Genomic DNA, 19,504 nt, shown 5'->3' on the forward strand with positions numbered 1-19,504 from the left:
ATATCCACAAACGCGTGCACCAAACAACGTAATGCGGGAGCGTTATTAAAAAATATGTTAGCTATCTCGCGAATATACAGAAATTTTTATCGTCGTTCATATTACGTTACTGCCTACACACGACATCTGTATTAACACTCGTTTGCATTAGCAATTCTCTCGTACCGAGAATGCTATTCCAAGTAATATATGATTGGAATTTTGCCAATTCTATAGGAGCTAACTTTAATTAGTAGAAACAGATGACATATCAGAATATATCTAATAATGAAAGATATTCTTTTTTATTCTCTTTTGTTCATAAATTGTACATTTATCGTATATCGTGTATATACTATAAATTAATTCATTATTCGATATCGTGTATCTTATAGTGATTTACGAGCAAAGTGCGCATAAATTTCCTCTCAATATATACGGATTATATCCAAAAAGATAGCTCTTCTTGGGAAATATCTCACGGAAGACATTTATAATCGGGTATAGGATTTGCGGTCGAAAAATCGACGATTTTTTCTTTGTTTTATCTAGAAGATCGCGGCTTTTTACTTTATATTATCAGACGACACATAACGAGCGTAGTGAAGTCTTGTTCATTGGATTAAACGTCGAAAAGCTGCTCCGTTTTACTCCGCCATTAGCGCCGGCCAGCGGCAGCTTTATAGCTTCTCGGGGATCTCGTCGTTGAACATTAATTAAGATAGGATCTACCCTTCTTAGTTGATCGATCTTGGTACAATTTTTCGTTAATCGACCATCCGTATTCGCTGGATTTGAGACACACGTTTACTCTTTGCAAAGTAGGGCGTGATTGATCAGATTAATTTATTAATTTTATTAAAAGTGCCGGAAATATCACGAAAAAAATACAAGCACCATAAAAAGATATAATTTCAGATATAAAAGATATAAAATGTAAGACATTTACTAAATTGTACATTTAACAAAAATCGTCCTCCTCGCTATATATATATATATATATATATATATATATATATATATATATATATATACTCATCTCAAGTAATTTTATTTAATTGTATAGTATATGTTTTTAATTACGCATAAAAAATTAATTATCTAATTGTAAGATATTCTCAGTGATATACGAATGTAACATTAGTTGGAAGAAATACACATTCGTGAGCATGTTAATAATTCAATTAAGCAAAAGAATAGAAAAAGTGCAATAGTTGGAAATTTTTTGTCGCACATGCAATAATTCTTAATGGTAACTGAAAGAGGATGATTTTTATTATCCCTTTTACTGTGTATACAACCGCTCATTGTTCGGATTCGATGAAATGCCGATATAGGGTGCGTTTCATCGAACTCTTATTATTATCGCGCGACCAACAGAAGCGGGAATTATATAAATCAACGGCGAATACAAGAGGAGGAGGCAGGAACGAGACGACAAATATCGAATTTACGATTTTTTTTTCACTTGCCGGATCATTGCATCCTTTGTTAGTCATTCTTTTTTTTTTATCATCGTGTGTCGTCGTCTGGGGTCACCGCGACACCGATAAATTCCCTTACCTTCCCTTTTCGAAGGGATTGTCGATCCGGCCTTCCGGTGACGGACGGTCGCGCAGAAATTGACTGACGACGACGACGAAACATCGAGACGTGTGTCATTTGTTGCGAAAATATTCAACCGTAAATTTTAACGCGATACGCGTATATATTCGCGCGACTGCAGCAATACGCCGGACACGCGCGATTTTTCGTTAGATCGCAATACTTTATTCGAATATGCCGACAGCGTGAACTATGGCACATCCGTATACGCGGATGTTCTGAATCCGCGATAGTTTTAACCAATGATTTTTTTGCTGGTTTGGAATCCTAAAGAGCGATAGCTCGTGGATTTTTGCAATCTTTTTCTCCCTTTCTTCTCCAAAAAGTATTAACTTTCGATATAAATATTTAGATACTCATTTATTTATTTTACGTTTATATAAATACACATGTATAAAAGAATTGCTAAATGTAAAGTAAGTAATATATTTTTGTGAACATTTTATTCATTATATATTTTTATTCTGGATTATCTTCTATTCTCCATGTACTTTACTGGGAATTTTACTGGGAGAATTATGTAATCCCCTCGATGATATTTCAACATATTTTAACGACAGCTGTAACAAACGTGCAGATATAGCCTATGGGCATATAGCTATTCCATTTTAATGACCGGACTATATATCACGGTATTAAAAAACTGCGGACTTTGCGAGCAAAAGAAATACTGTCGCGAATTCGTGCGGCCGTCGAGTTTACTAGCTTCTCGAAGGGCTAGATTATGGAAATGGCAAAGACAAAGGACCAAGATCGCGTCGTAAAGAATGAAATAACGAAGACTGCGTGCACTGCAAAAGCGGCTACACGCAAAAAGAATTAACGATTTAAGCCCTGACGTGTCTGTAACGACATTTTTACCTTTCTTTTCCTTCGTAACCGCAGTCTTCCATAATCGTAAAGAAGAATATCGGGCACGATCGCGAGTTCGCTGTCCGATATTGAAGTACGAGCGAACGATCCCCGCACTAAAATGCCGCACAATTTTATCGCTTATCCCAACAGTTAAATGAGACATGAAATTTTTAAATCGCAATATAATGTTTGCAAGTTAAATTTTTATCGTCATATATCGCAAAACAATTTTCGATATCAAAATCGCAGATAATAACTATAGTGGAAGAAGTATAAATATATATGTATAATTCCAATGTTTATTCATAATATAAATATCTGCAATGTGTGTGTATATGAATGAAAGAAATGCTTCTACGATATTCTCTCTACATGATGGTTGGTTTTGTCTCAATTCTTTGAAGTATTTCAAATATTATCTTTTTCCAACTGTAAGGAAGCTATATGTATATACAGATATCAGATTATTGATTTTTTTATCTTCAACGCCGAGTTTCTGTACTCTATCTTTTCTCCAACCTTTTTTACAACAAGCTTCTTCGGATTTTCTCTCTCTCTCTCTCTCTCTCTCTCTCTCTCTTTCTGTTTCCAATTTTAACTATTGTAACTAATGTTGCAAAATGTTTAAGAATAATATCTTGCTTTCTCAAATTAGCGAAAAATTTTTTAAATATTTTATATAAAAGATATTGTAAATATTTATTTCTATCTGTGTATCATATTGTTTTTAACAATTTGCATTATGTTTCTATATATGAACAAGTACAGGGATTATTTTTGTTTCTTTCAGTATTGAACTCGCCAAATATATTGGTTTCAAGTATGAAACCACCTGCAAAATCGCACAGATTTAAAATTCTGTATTTTTCAATAAAGTTGCATCAAATGAGATGTATCTCACTGGACACATACCACGACTATGTGATAAATCATACGACAAGAACTGAGAGATATCGTACTGTTTTAGTTTTGAAATTTTATTTACTAACAGAAACGAAAATACGTTACAGACACGGTCTCGAATTGCAATATCGTGCATAGTTGTCTGTTGAAATTTATTGGAATATTTTTCGATGGGATACACAATAGGCATAGGATATGATGAAAAATCATATATAGTCAGAAATCTCGGTAATTGTTTATTAAATGCACGTTTATTAAAACGCTTTATATTTTTTATAAGATCATATTTTTTTACACTTTTTTTAAAATCAATATTAAACTCATAAACAAATAGTCATTAGTCAATACTGTGGAGAGTTTGATAAAATTCTATTATATTATAAATCTCGATGCATGTGAAAGAAAATCTTGATGATTCTTATCATCTGATATTTACTATTTAAATTTACTATTTCTCGAAATATAACACTTTGCATTAATTAAAAATATATATATATATTGTTTTAAATCATATTTTATATGACATAACAAGCGAAGAGTTAGACTTCGAGAGAAGGGAAGATAATTAAGAACTACTCGACATATTTTATTGCACAAAGCTCTCCGATATCTCGGCACATTGATTATTACTCGAGGTGATTATTAAATCGTCTGCGGTTTCTCTCCTCGGAATTCGTACCCTTATAAAGTTCGATAATTAAGAAGCGACAAGGAGATTGGTAGGGACACAAGCGGACGAGGTCGTTAATAATTGAAGCAGGGGAGTCGCGACGCGAACGAACCCCTCGGATCCTGAAGAACAATTCGGTGTTTGCTCGTCTACGTAACGTCGCGAAGGCGTGGCCCGGGCCACGTCTATTAATTATTGCCAGCTACGCGTGTTCATAATTAAGAGGCAGTATTGCCTAGCAGCCATCTCGGATACGCGCGTAGCTCACCTAAATGGTTTTCCGCAAGAAAGTTTGGCGCCGACGCGCCGGTTTTTCACCTGGGGATGTTTTGCGCTCATCGGCGTCGTCGTCCTTTCGGCCGAAACTCTCGTCGCGACACTCGCAAGAAGAATCTCTGCAGCGACTTACATAAGCCGCGCGCGCGCGCTCTGTCCTTAATTTAATTACGTTCGCGCGCGAGAACAAAGTTGACACAGAGTTGTTGCGCACGATACCGTGAAATAATTTCGCGCAATTAGGCAATTTCGGCAAAATATTATCATGCGCAAATTCCTGAACCGTCGGAGAAGTCGAGGTGTGCTTAGGAGTCTTCGCGACGCTGAATTTACGAGGCGTCTTCGCAATTCCAGCGTGCTTCCATGACATAATTTTATTTACTGCGAGACATCTATGAAATTTAATCAACGTACAGAGCTATTTCGTGCTTACGAAAGATTTTAATGGCAATGGTTCAAAATACTTGATACAATCAACGCTGCCCCGCGTAAAATATGTCAAGAGAAATTATCGAAAAATTACACCCGAGTACAGAATCAAATGGAATCAACACGGAAATACGTACACTGGAAAAAAAAAATTATATTAACAAATATTTATTTCAATACTGCCTAATCAATCCTTTATTTGAAACAAATAAATATTTATCTGTCTTGAAAAGGATTTTGTTATATCAAATAAATATTTTTCACATCAAACCAATATTATTAGTCTCAAATAAATGATTTATTAGACGGTATTGAAATAAACATTTATTCGAATTCAATCATTTTTTTTCAGTGTACGTTGATAAACTTGATTAAAGAACGAATCATTAAAATATACAAAAATATATACATAAATTTTCAAATATAAATTATGATTCTATTTTTATTGCAAATTTGTGATTAAAGACACGAGATGCATAAAAAATGTATCAAAATTGAAAAATTTTTCTCTTGAGAATTTTTATTCTTCTGAATGTATAGTGGTGCAAATTTGTGTGTTAAATCGACAACATTGAAAAATTGCGACGTTAAGCGATAAGTGGCACTAAAATACATGAGAGGCAAAAGTTTAATCTGGTTTTTCCGGGCTCATACGTCGTTCATCTAGTCCCCTTAACCATTAAATCGTTGACTTAGAACTTAGATCGCGTGCTCGTAACTTGGACTTTCTTAGAAAATGCGAATATCCTCGTATCTCAAGTAATTTAAGCTCCGGTCACTGCAATAAGCGTTGCTCTCTTTTTATTAACAATAAATCATATAGCGACTTTTTAGGGATGAAAAGTACTATATTGTGATAGCAATAAAATATATTATTGCACCATCATACTCTGCTGTTGTGCACTCTCCAATTTATTTTCTCGCGGTTATTTTACATCAATGTCATCTTCATATTGTTTATCTGATAAATATCATTTGTTCATATATTTCGTGTTTTTTATGCGTCATTATAGATTTATTCTCTGACGCACATTATCTCATTAGAATTACATATTGTACATTGAATAAAAGCAGATTAAACGAATTGAGTGAATAAAATAATCGAGTAATAAAATATATATATAAAGTTATTGCTGTTTGAAAAATAATAAGCAAAATTCAATTATCAAATTTTATTCATTGTTGCTTATTAGGTACTTACCACAAAGATCAGTTCTATTAGATAGAAAGATTATTATGTTTAAAATATTAAATTTCGTTCGCCAGGAATGAAATACTAAGGTAGTAGATATTAAACTGACTACACTGGCTGTCTATTAGATTTGTTAAACTATATTTATTGACGTTTCGACCATACGGGCTGTGGTCCTTTTCAAAATTACAATAGAATCATTAATGAGTTACTGCATATCGTTATTGACATTTAAAAGTACGCTCCGGTGAGACTTAACTTAAGATCGGATGGTAAATTAACTGCGTTTCACTTGTGTCATCTTGCCACGACTGAGCACACTGTACCGGAGCGTACTTTTAAATGTCAATAACGATATGCAGTAACTCATTAATGATTCTATTGTAATTTTGAAAAGGACCACAGCCCGTATGGTCGAAACGTCAATAAATATAGTTTAACAAATCTAATAGACAGCCAGTGTAGTCAGTTTAATATCTACTACCTTATTATTATGTTTGTCAGATAAATAAAATATATTCTATTATAATTGCAAAACACTTTGTAAAATGGGAAATTCTTTTTTTGTTCCTCTTTAACACGAAATATTTATCTATAGTGTAAAATTTTCATCAATATAAGCTATAATTTGTGATTAATGTCAAACTCCTATATTTCTCTTCATATTAACACATTCGCAATTTTAATCAGATTGTCGCGTCCGATTTAAAGTAAAGCGGCATTTTGCGGCAAAAAAAAAAGCGGACAGAGACACATTTTACGAATTCAGCTCAAACGGACGATGACATACTTTAAAGATCATACCTCTCTTAGGCGCGTAATTTATTTTATTTCACGAGAAAAATAGTATTCCACTTAAGATCATCCCCTTAAATACCCAAAGGGTCTCTCGCTCCCAATGTTGGCGTAGCTCCTCTTTTTCCTCAGCAACACAGCAGCCTTTTATCCGCGTCTCTCCTCTCTTCTCATATTCCCCATCCGAGTCGTAAGCCGGATTTACGAGCTCGCCGCGTGTCTCACGAGAGACGAACGCTCCCGTCTTGTCGCGCGACGCTATCCGCTCGCGGGACGTTTTCCCGATCTGGTGCTCAACAAATCATCTTTCCGGAAATCTTCTTCTATTTCCGTGGATTATCGTCGCACGTCAAATAAACGAAAAAAAAATACCTTTTTGGTGCACATCGCTCGGTTTTAAATTTTATTTTACGCTCACCTGTCAATTTACGTGTAAATAAATAAATAAATGTTATAACGATCGGATAATTATTGCGTATACGTGAATTAAGCGAGCCGTAATTATTACTCTCTATTACGAGCGGTTAATCGTTACGAGATTCTGAATAATTTTGCGCTTATGTTTGCATGATTAAATTTTACGACTTCATTAACCGTCTCTTCAACGCACATCATAAAGTTTGTCGAATTGCAATTAATGTTCTAAAATTTCCAACTTTTTCTAGAACTCTAGGATCCGGAAATCAACGTGAATTGTGATTAATCTGAAATGCGAGAGACGGAAAGCCGCAGAAAAATGAGCGAGTGCGCGCGTGAGCGGATAAAAAGCTCGGAATTTTAATACCCTATGATATTTTCCAGCCGGCCTCTCTAATTATATAGCCGGCATCCGTTCCTATTGTCCTTTGCGTACCTTACATTTGCCCGCTTAGTTTTAATTAACCGCCTAATGCACCAACGAAATGTTAATTTTCTGCGGCATTAGTTTCCCTTAACCGTTGAATTTTCATCGTGCAACTCAGGTGTGCGCTAATTACATTACGTGCACATATTTCTGCTTAACTAGTTTATTGCTATTTTCGTGATCGAGCGAAAATGCAAATATCTCTTTGCATATTCCGCATTATGTTCAAGTTAAAATGAGAGTCTCGTTTTCACTCTCGGAAAACACATTTAGTAACAATTATCGGAAAAAGAGTCGATTATAAGTATATATAATCTTATCAACCTTTCTCGCCATAACATCGCCAATAATTTGACTAACTTTTTATTTTACTTTTAAAATTTCGTTTAACTTTCGTATTATGTAAAAAAAAATAAAGATAACGCGCACATACCGTATAGAAAATCGTAATATAACAGGACTTTAAATAAAGATAAAACGTAATGCAAATCAGGGCCGCGCGTTTAAGTAGAACGAGGGCCTCGGGAGCTGAAAGTCGATTGGAAACGAGAAAACTTTTTCGCCATTGTTGATCTACGTATTCCGCCCCCAGTCGGTTGTCGAAAGTTACGAATGCACGGATTTGCCCGGGGCTCGCGATTAAGTTCGATCTGTCCGCGGCAAAGAATCATTACGAAGCGCAACCGGCCTGATTTCATTTGCATTCTCAGGCTCGGCCGGAGCTTCGATATTAATTGGAAAAGCAATTTTATGCAACGCGACAACATTAAAAGGGACCGCCCGCGTTATTGAAATGCGCATTTCGACTCGATGTGCAATTTATCTCGAATAAAAAATGCCTTGATTTTTGGAGTCAACCAAAGACAGGTATTTTATGCAACATTTTGCAACTTTGTTGCACAATCGCGCAATATCATATTGATACGAGCGAGTTAAAAATTCTTTTTTATCTTTTCCCGAAAATGATTCTAGATGACTAACTGATAAAATGCGTTTAAAGAGGAACTGCCAGGATCGTCGCAGTGCGAAAAGAACGGTGCCGCTTTAAAGCGTCGTGAACATTAGTTTAATCGCTCTTTACGCGGTATACAAGCAGATGCGTAAAGATAAACGTTAAAGCGTAAGTTTAAAGAGGCTGATCGCAGCCACTTTAAAGTTCTTTTTTCACTTAGCGTGGCAAAGATAAAACATCTTCAGCCTTATAAAACACTATATTGCTACTATATATTATTACATTACTAAAATATTATAATATTTTATTATCGATATAATCGGACACTATATAACATTTTTAATAAATATTAACGTTATGGGCAAATAAAGGAGAGAGCACAGTGCTGAAAAAAATTCCCGTATATATCGAGTCATCCCGAGTGAATTTCATCTATTTCCCAATATATCGATTTCTCGTTGTTGCGAAAAGCTGCCTATCGCGCGAAGATAAAATTTCAAAGTGATACAATTAATCTCGGCGACAACGACGCCGAGTCGTGACTGGTGTATTTTCGTACGAAGAAATTCGATATTAAAAAAGCGAATGTACTTACAGGAGTGCGCGCCGAGCGACTGGTCCGATTTCCATAAATTCCCGCGGCGTGTATATCGAATGTGCATCGCGTAACAAACGTTAACTCGAAGGTACACAGGGCACGTTTCAACGTTGCCTCCTATATTGCTGTCATAAATCTAACAAGGCGGCCCGACATTAACCCACCGAACGCCTATACTTCCGACCGCGACACCGATTCGACCTTCACGTCCGATAAAACAGCTGTCCATACACTCCCTCGTATTATTTACACCGATTTAATGAACCGCGTCGGAGCACCGACAAATCCGCGTCTCTGGAAAGTCAACTCGTAAAACTTTTCCCACGACGTTGTCGCGGTGCAAGTAGGTACTCGTTTATCCGTATTTCACATGTGACACCTTCGTATTAGAAATAACTGCTGCCAAATATTTCTTTTTATCGCACAGGGCAGATATTTTACTATATATTTATTATTGTTCTGTTTCATATTTATATAGTTATATATAGTTGCGAAAAGTGAAAAATAGATTTATTCTATTTTAAATACGGGATATAGGTATGTCACGCATTATATTTTGTAAAAAAATCATTGGCTATTTGCATTTGTAATATTAACGGTGTTACAGTACTTTTACAGTCAATTTTGTAGATTGAAAAGTCAATATCTTCATAAGCTATCGGATCCGTTATCCATCGCGTTCGAAAATAGGTGCATTTTTCAATATCATCCTCGATAAACATGTTTGCCTTACTATTCAACGAGTTACGAGAAATACACCGCGTCAGTAATAGAGATTTTTACAGCACGATCAAATATGTTCGCCGCAGCGAAAACAACGTACGAACTCTCGCGCGCTGCAAACGCCGGAAATATTGTTCATATTGATTTAGTAAACCACGTCGATCTCATCGCTACGGAAACGGCGACGTTGAACGGTAAAATAATTTGGAAAAATATTCCGAATGAAATTTTCTTCCTTCCACAAAATCGAGAATTACGATGCAAAACAGCCCATCTTTTTCCGTGTACAAAACTACATTTTTTTTCTGCATTCGGCGAAACATCGTGAAATTCATTAACATCACATTGCACGTTTGACGGCAAAACGTTGCGTACCTCACCGAGAGAAAAACATTTGCCAATCTGCAGTTTTCCTCACTCGATTCTGCATCGACGCGATCGCACAAGCTAGTGAACCATCGAGTTTCGAGAAATAAATCTCGATGTTGCCGAGATTCGTCGTGGATCAGTAGAGTGGAAAATTGGACTACGTCACCGTGTTTGGTTCACGACAACGTTTCTTGCTTTTAATATTCAATAAACAAGAAATTTGTACTCTGTCACGAGATATTTTCGCGCAATTTCTGCCATTTGTTTTGCGGTTGGTGAGTTGCACGACAATACGTGGCAAAACGTAGATTTTTAACTTGTATTTTAAATTAGATATTAATATATCTCGTAATATTATTAATATAATCATAACGAGAAGAAAAAATCGCACCATTATTCTATAAAAAAATAAAAACTTAATAAAAGCTGAAATACACAAGTTACTCACCCCAAAGATTGCAGTCGCCCAATGCCTTCTATTTCTTTCCTCCTCTCAGACAGAATTTATTGCACTTACAGAGTTTGTTGCATGCCACTGCATGACATTCTCGAATTACATGAACGCAAACTAATATTTTATTTCACGTGAAGATTGTATTTCATAATCAACGAATCAAAATTCCAACAATAATTTCATCGATCGTTTCGATACGCTTCGATGTCAGTATAATTATAATTATAATTATAATAAATGTTGAAAATAATCGCATTTTTCCGACGAAATGCGCAGTAGCAATCTTCTTATTCAAATGTCGTCTTATACGAATGACGACAGTTTACGGACAAGTACGTCGACAATAAAACGCTGATATACGGTGTATACACCGTGAGAAACCAAATACCTTCATATGACAACAATAATTTATAGTTGTCTAAATGTTAAAATATTTAACATTTTATAAATTTGCGCTGAATTCTTTCTATATTTATATTTTAAATTCGATATGTGAGATATCGCAAGTAAAGTCTTAAGATTTATTTTAAAAATAGAATTTCATTTATTTCGATCAGAAACTATTTATTATTATTACTTTATTACTATTTTATTCTTATTATACTATTATTAAATTAATTTGCTTGCTTTACACTATACCAAATTTTCAGTTTTTAAAAAGAATAATTTTATCGGACGTTAACATTATTGAATATTTATGTCAAATGTGTACTTTTGTTTGGAATGGAAATTTAAATAGTTATTCATTAATACTAATAATGATTATACTCTACAATAACAATTATATGAGTGCATTATTGTATAATATTATAATATCATGTATTCCATAATAATGTGTAATTATATTAATAATATAAATAGATAATAATTATTTTGCAAGTCTTCCGCGATAATGATATTTATCTAACTGAATACCTTTTTTGTTACAGAGTCATGACAGCTGGCAGGGACACGATAGTGATCAGGTAAGCGTTCAAAGTTTGGAAAAATCGCTTGCGAAAGTACAATTTGTATTAACACTTGTCAGCTTCTCTTTCCTGAAAACTATCTCTGAGCGCTTTTTCACACATACGATATTCCCTACCGACCGCGTTTGGCTTGCATCTTTCAGAAAGACACGCTGACTCTGTGAGATTCTTTCGCAATTTGCATGTTGATGTGCTAGTCTTGCGCAGAAATGTCACGTTTGTTCGTTCACCGAGCTCCGTGTGTTGCACAAAATTTTCCAGGCTCTGCGATAGAATGCAAATCGCATGCTCTTGTAATATACACCCCAATCTTTTCTTATCCGTTCTGATTTTCCTATACGCCTTTGCGCGACACGTTTGCAATAAATGTGTTCATTATTACCAAAGTGTGTCGAATATTGAAGGACAAAACTCGCATACTTTCTGTTGATTCTGTTTGAAAATTAAGTTAGCAACGCAATCTTATTATTTTTTTCGTGCAGACATAAAGATGTATATTTAATTCAATCTTGAACAAAAGTCCAGGTTATTTCTTCTAAATCTACACATATAAAAGATTTTATCAACGTCAATCTAAACATCTCAATAACATAAATCTAAAAAAAATAAGGAATGAAAAAAATATTTATTTTACATTCATATCGATCGCACATAGTTTCTCATGATTTTCCATTTCACAATTCGTCGTCGAACTATCCACTAGATAAAATTGAATTTATCAACTTGATGAACAATTAACGTTACAAATAATTAGTACGGCGGCGCAAATTTAATCACGATCGGAATAAATCTGAACCGACATGTAAAACGCGCGTGAATAGTTATAGACGTGAATAGACATATGAGGGATGGGAGGAGAGAGGAGAAAAGCGATTTGCATGACAGTGATGCATGTGATCTGCAGAGCTCTTATATATCGTCGTCTGGTTACGCTGTTATATAACATACGCTGCATCCCGCGTCGTTATTAAGGGCGCAGCTGTTTAATGACGTTGCGGCGCAACTTACGAAAATATTTGTCGGCACGAGAGACGAAGATATATATATATATATAAAAAGTCACGATATATAATATACATATATGAGACGTCCATCGATGCTGATTATCGATTTTCAATCGCAACTGCGTATCATCGCAGCTGCTACTGACGTCCTTCCGCTCGTCCATTGAGTTTCTCCATACAATATGCTCGCAGATGGATGCGGATTAATTAATTCCTTATTACATAGAAGTACCGTATCTGACGCCCGATCGCTTAATTAAACGCGATAATACTCCGTCGAGTTGCGACATACAGGGAAGATTTAATACGCGTTCTGTGGTGATACCCCTTTATTGTGTACACACAGGCTATTTAATATTGTGCAAAGTATTTTTTATTTTAATTATCAAAAGTTGGAATATGCAGAGGAAAAAAATGAATATGCATTTTACAATATTCTTATGATATATGCAGACTATTTGATAATCTAATGTAAAGTATATTTTGGTTTCGCTTCTCTTTTTAGCGAACCAAATGAAAAATAATTTTTCTCCAATTTTCACTCTCTCATCGCGATTTCTATCATTACAAATGTCAACAATTCATGTCGTTATTGCTCACATTTTTCACAACGTACAAACAAATATTATAAATGGATCGCCATGGCATGTCGGGCGCATTACTGGGAGGAGTTCCCCGAAGCATCCCCCTGATAATACAATATAGTCTGCGAAATGCCGTTGGAGAGAAATCTGAGGGCAGGCGAGACAATGGCGCGGCGTTGAATGTGATTTAGTGTGGCGTTTAATCGGATTTACCTTGGTGCATCTGCTGTGTCTTATGCCACCGGTGCTCCGGCACTGAGGATATTCAGGATGCTATCGCGATTGTCGTATGCCGAATTCGTCAAAAGATCTATACGCAATTCTGTCGCTACAAAATTTCAGGAGCTTCAATAAGCGATTAATACATCAATGAATTCGAATAGGAGATTTAGACATAGCGATGTACTCGTGGCTTTAAAAACACAATATATTTTTAACATATATTTCTTATTTATGTATAATGTCACAATATACAGTGAAATTCTCATTTCTTATTGGATAATTTTTTTCAATTAGTACATTACAATCATCTTATATATCTACTTTTCATGATATCTTCGTTACAATTATATTCCAATATAATTGTAATGAATAATATTGAAAATTAGACATACAAGATGAAGGAAAAAAAAACATAATTAATATGGAGTCTCGTTGGATGGAAAATTCTATCAATTTGTAGGGTTGAAATTCAATGTCTTGAATACACATATATCGTGGCTTTAAAAACACTATATATTTAACATATATTTCTTATTTATGTATAATGTCACAATATACAGTGAAATTCTCATTTCTTATTGGATAATTTTTTTCAATTAGTACATTACAATCATCTTATATATCTACTTTTCATGATATCTTAGTTACAATTATATTCCAATATAATTGTAATGAATAATATTGAAAATTAGACATACAAGATGAAGGAAAAAAAAACATAATTAATATGGAGTCTCGTTGGATGGAAAATTCTATCGATTTGTAGGGTTGAAATTCAATGTCTTGAATACACATATATCGTGGCTTTAAAAACACTATATATTTAACATATATTTCTTATTTATGTATAATGTCACAATATACAGTGAAATTCTCATTTCTTATTGGATAATGTTTTTCAATTAGTACATTACAATCATCTTATATATCTACTTTTCATGATATATTCGTTACAATTATATTCCAATACAATTGTAATGAATAATATTGAAAATTAGACATACAAGATGAAGGAAAAAAAAACATAATTAATATGGAGTCTCGTTGGATGAAAAATTCTATCAATTTGTAGGGTTGAAATTCAATGTCTTGAATACACATATATGTCACTGTGCGACGAACGCGGTACATAAAATTGAATCTCGCTTCAAGAGTCCTTGCTATAGGCAAGACCCTTGCACTCTGGCGAACCGTGTTGTTTTTCAATGGCCTCTTCGAACCCTTCTGAAGAGAGGGAGAGTACTCTCCGGCCGGTCTTCTTGTTTCGGATATCCACAATACGCGTCATCCACCGCGTCATTCAATGCTCTCTCCGCGAGAAATTCTATTCTCTTTCCGAAAGTACAAAGCGCATCGCCCACGTCCTTTGTTGTCGTGCATCGACTTCATCTCGTCTGCCGATTCTCCCTTACTCTCCTTCCTTTTAACCCTACACAACTCTACGCTTTGTGGAAAAGTCTCTCAAAGGGACCGTCTCCCTTCTTCCGAGTCCTCTTTGTTTTCCCGCGAACCAAACCCTTCTTCGCAGCTTTTTCTCTCGCTTTTCTCGAATCACACTATCGCGCTCTAAATGCCACTGGCAAACTTCGGAGCTTATTGCCGGGGAATTTTGTTTCACGGCAGACGACGGCGACGGCTCAGACTCAACTGTAAATAGGATTTCGGATTTATCTATTTACGTGACGGTGATTGCACGACGCGAGACTTTTGTTGACGTAAGTTTCTAATCGGGGACATTTCGCGAGGCGGCTTTGCTTCGACCGAGGGAACTACTTCTTTCGCATTCCTAATAACGTTTCCACAATACGATCATTAATATCCAAGGCTTCGACTTCATTTTTCCTTTTGTTTCTCTCTTTGTCTCTCTCTCTGCTCTTTTTCATTCTTTCGCGTTACGAAACGGGGTGGGATCGTTAGTTTCGCCTAAGTTTCTTTTAAGTCTTTGGTTTTCTTTTTTTTTCTCTCATTATTAGGACCGCGAGGAATCATGGCGGGACCATCAAGACCAGGCGGAATACATGAATCTCTACAAAAAACAAAAAAGAACGGAACACCGTCAGCAATACACGCGCTAATTATGTCGCGCGGTCTCTTCGGAGAACCACGACAATTTTGTCTTAGGAAATAAATGGAACTTAAACGATATATCTTATGGCTTTGGTACATACATTATGTTGCTCCTCTTCCTCCAGTACTTGTTTATCCAAAAATATAAAAAATTATAAAATATATTAATTAGTTGATTAGTATATATTAGACGTATACACAAAATATAGCAATTGCATTACATAATTTTCTATTTATTTCTTTTTGCACTTGATCTTCTCTCCGGTAACCATCCTTAAAAAATTATACTTTAACATGTATCATGCTTTTTTCTTCTGTTTTCTTTAATATATATATATATATGAGTTTGCTAATAATTTTAATATATTTAATTTATGATACGAATTTAATCGGTACTTCAACTAGATGAAAATCGACATACTTCGCCGCCCTGCTGATCGCAATCGTTTTAATCTAAATTGCTCCTAATTGCACAAGGTACATTAATTAAACATCAGTATCACTACGTAGTCGTGACGGCGCAATGCAATTGGCGAAGGTGTTGTATTTTGAGCATCGCTAAATCCCGCGGTGCATGAATAATGCACGCGCATCGCCGCGTATTAAAGTAAACGTTGTGATTTTACCGACACGACACGCTTTGCCAATTTGTGTAAAATTGTGCGTGTGTTTCGCGATTAATTTGTACATTTCGAATTAATTCAACCGCACATCACTATTGCGTCACTTTGTAATATTCTCTCGCCATCGGGTAGAATCGATCATCGCTATTTTATCAACTGAGCGCACGCACGTATATGGATCGTAAATTTCTTGTAGGTGTCACTTGCGGTTTTATTTGACAACATTCTGGTTTTTATGCAACAATTATACGTAATAAAGATTTTAAATTTAGACAGTTTTATACTCTAACGATAAGTCTTTTTAATTTTCTAACTGGACAAGAGTAATAGTAGTAAACTTGCAAACACATGTCATTATATGATAAAAAATATCGTAGAATTGTAAATATGAAAATAAATGCAAATTTCTTGCAGAACATAAATTGCTATAAGACTGAATAAAAGCACAACATTATTTCGGTACAAAATATTATTTACTAAAGTAAATTAAATTAAAACTGCAAATTACAGATAAATATCAGTTAATATATCCTCACGTTATTTTTATCCCCTTATTGTCTCGGGCGTTTCGAATATATTATTTAAATATATCGCACTGTAAAAAAATTTTGTTGCGTTAACAAAAATTCTGTTCAAAAATGGACGAAACACAACAAATCAGTTGTTTATGCAAACACGATATTTGTTGCATTAAAATGAATTTTGATAGATCCAATCAGTAATTCTTCGTCCATTTTCGAACAGAATTTTTGTTAATGTCCTAAAATTTTTTTTTCTAGTGCGCTGTTGAAAATATTTTCATTACGGTGCGTTTCGCTGTCTATTTTTTTTCCTACAATCGTTAAAATAACTAAAGCGTCGAGAGATCACTAAAATTTACGAAAGATTTTCAAGGCAATTTCGTGCGGCTGTTATACGAAATTCGGTCAAAGGTCACCGGACAACCCTTTCACCTTAATTGGCCGGACACGCAGCGCCTGTCCTCAATTTCACGTTATTCGCCATATAACGTCAGCTCTCGCTGCTGAATTTCCCGTGACTGACGAAATTTTCGTCAAGATCGGCTCTCAAAGGACCACTCAAACGAACCTTCCGCAACGAGCGCGACAACGCGAACTCGTCTCGGTTCATCGACGGTGAATTGCACCGGAATGTAAATTGCAATCCGAATTATGAGCTGCATTGTTTCCCGTCCGTTACGGTTGGCTTTCTATAAATTTCGCTCAAGTTCGGACACAAATCGGATTATTATTGACAGAGAGTCATGTAGCACATTTATATACATACTTAATTAATTGGGAATTATTCGCAATCAATTTTCCATTCTGCTTTAGTTATTAAATCCTTTAATGATTAATTGTTATTAAACAACACGTGCAATTCTAAGGATAAAAAAATAATAAATGAGATTTATCATGATTCGATTATCATTGCGTTTAGATTTTTTGCTCATCACTTGCAAAAATTGCATGTTCGTGAACCTTAGCGGACTCGTAGAATTTGAATGCCCTGTGACCCTGGGTAAAAAACTGGTTTCTTCTGTTGACGATACGGTCGGCTGTTGGCTCACGAGGTATATTTTTTTATATTCTTTTTTTTCACGAAGACTCGTGGGGGATTAGCAATAAAAAAAATCTCATCGCATATTCGCGAATCGCGTACGTACTTTTATAGCCTGAAGCAATCGATTCGAGTTTTATACTCATTTAGTTCCATTTCATTGCAAACACACGCGCAACATATAATTTAGATTCCTTCGATGTACCTAATTAAAATATCCACGAATAAAAAAAACCGTGAATAAAGCAAAGGATATAAATATAAATGAGACATTCGTCTAATCGGAACCTGCTAATAAAGACTCAATCTAGTAGCGAATCGTTGTCTTTGCAATATGATATACATACATCGTTTTCACGGGCGCAAAAGAGAAAAATGGAACATAGCGCGTTATGCGCTCATTGACAGGAATGGAATTCGGCGTTGCGCGCGGGAATCCATCGGCTGGAATTCCGCGTGTAAAAAATCGCGATTCCCAGAGGCGGCCGATGAAACCAAAGCGTGAAACGTCCTGTCGGTCGGTCGCTCTCTCACGATCGACCTCGCACGAACCTGGGAAGTCACGGTCTACGTTTTCAGCATGGTTTATAACTCTTTCGATTGCCCGTTCTCGCGGGCTCGCGCGTACTACACACGACGAACTAGAATCGCCAGGAACGAGGGTACACGCGATCGCGCCCTGTGCGAAAAAGGAAGCTCGATTTTTAACGACAGAGTCAGGTCGAATTCGAAGCACGGTGTAATATTGATTATATAGAAAAATCTGTCAAAAGAATTTCAATTTCTGCTGCTTCAAACCGAATTCGAAAAGTTATAATAAAAAAAGCATACATGAAGAGAATTTTCTCTTAAAATTTACCCTCAAAATCATGGTAATTGTGGGACAATATATTGGAAGAATTTTATAAGAGTTTCTTTGTGATTAATATATTTATTACAATAAAAAATATTAATAATGTACATAGTAAAATTAATCATATCTTATATCTTATTATGGCAGATATTAATATTTTTTATTGTGGTAAATATTTATCAGAGAAACTCTTGTAAAAATTCTTTTAATACCATATTGTCCTACGATTACCATGATTTTCAGAGTAAACTCTAAGAAAAAATGCTTTTTATGTAGGAAAAAAAAATTAAATGTACTATTGAAAATAGTTAAATAAAATTAATTATTATCGAAATATACACGAAGAGAATTTACTCTTAGAATTTACCCTCAAAATCACAAGAAAACATATTAATAATGTACATAGTAAAATTAATCATGTTTTATATATTATTGTGATAGATATTAATACTTTTTATTGTGGTAAATATTAATCAAAGAAACTCTTGTAAAAGTTCTTCCAATACAATATTGTCCCATATTGTGATTACCATGATTTTTCAGAGTAAATTTTAAGAAAAAATTCTTTCTGTATAGGAAAAAAATTAAATGTAATATTGAAATTACTTAAATGAAATTAATTATACTGAAATAGAAACTTAATGTAAATATTAGGAAATTATTAAGTCTAAGGAATAATAGAGATAAAGGGGTGAGAGAAGGGAAGATTAAATGAGAGCATTAACACATAATTCTTGAAAGATGCGTGCACATATTAAGACTAAAAATAAAAATCTTTATAAACGCTTTCTGACTCATCCATCGCACGTATTCCGCCCACATTTGTCTCGTACAATAGCCTCATTCGACAGATCACTTTGTTAAACAGATCTACAGATAGAATTTTCCGTAAATATAAGTTCTAAATAATTATAAGAGACCGGGAATAACTTTTATACAGTATACATATCGTTTAATTTTTGATTTTTCAATTTTTTTT

At 34.8% G+C, this 19,504-nt stretch overlaps 1 protein-coding gene across 9 annotated transcripts in view; it reads left to right on the forward strand.

Moving 5' to 3' along the window:
• Nucleotides 1-19,504, forward strand: part of dlg1 (MAGUK family member discs large 1) — a 339,004-nt gene that overhangs the window by 207,504 nt on the left and 111,996 nt on the right. For all 9 annotated transcript variants that reach the window (XM_085484643.1, XM_085484642.1, XM_085484645.1 and 6 more), the window contains one exon: nucleotides 11,574-11,609. In XM_085484643.1, coding sequence (XP_085340769.1) covers nucleotides 11,574-11,609 — 36 coding nt within the window. The remainder of the gene's footprint in view (nucleotides 1-11,573; nucleotides 11,610-19,504) is intronic.

This window comes from Nylanderia fulva, unplaced genomic scaffold (assembly GCF_048542155.1).
Source record: "Nylanderia fulva isolate GAGA-0341 unplaced genomic scaffold, ASM4854215v1 Scaffold30, whole genome shotgun sequence".
NCBI classification, from domain to species: Eukaryota; Metazoa; Arthropoda; class Insecta; order Hymenoptera; family Formicidae; genus Nylanderia; species Nylanderia fulva.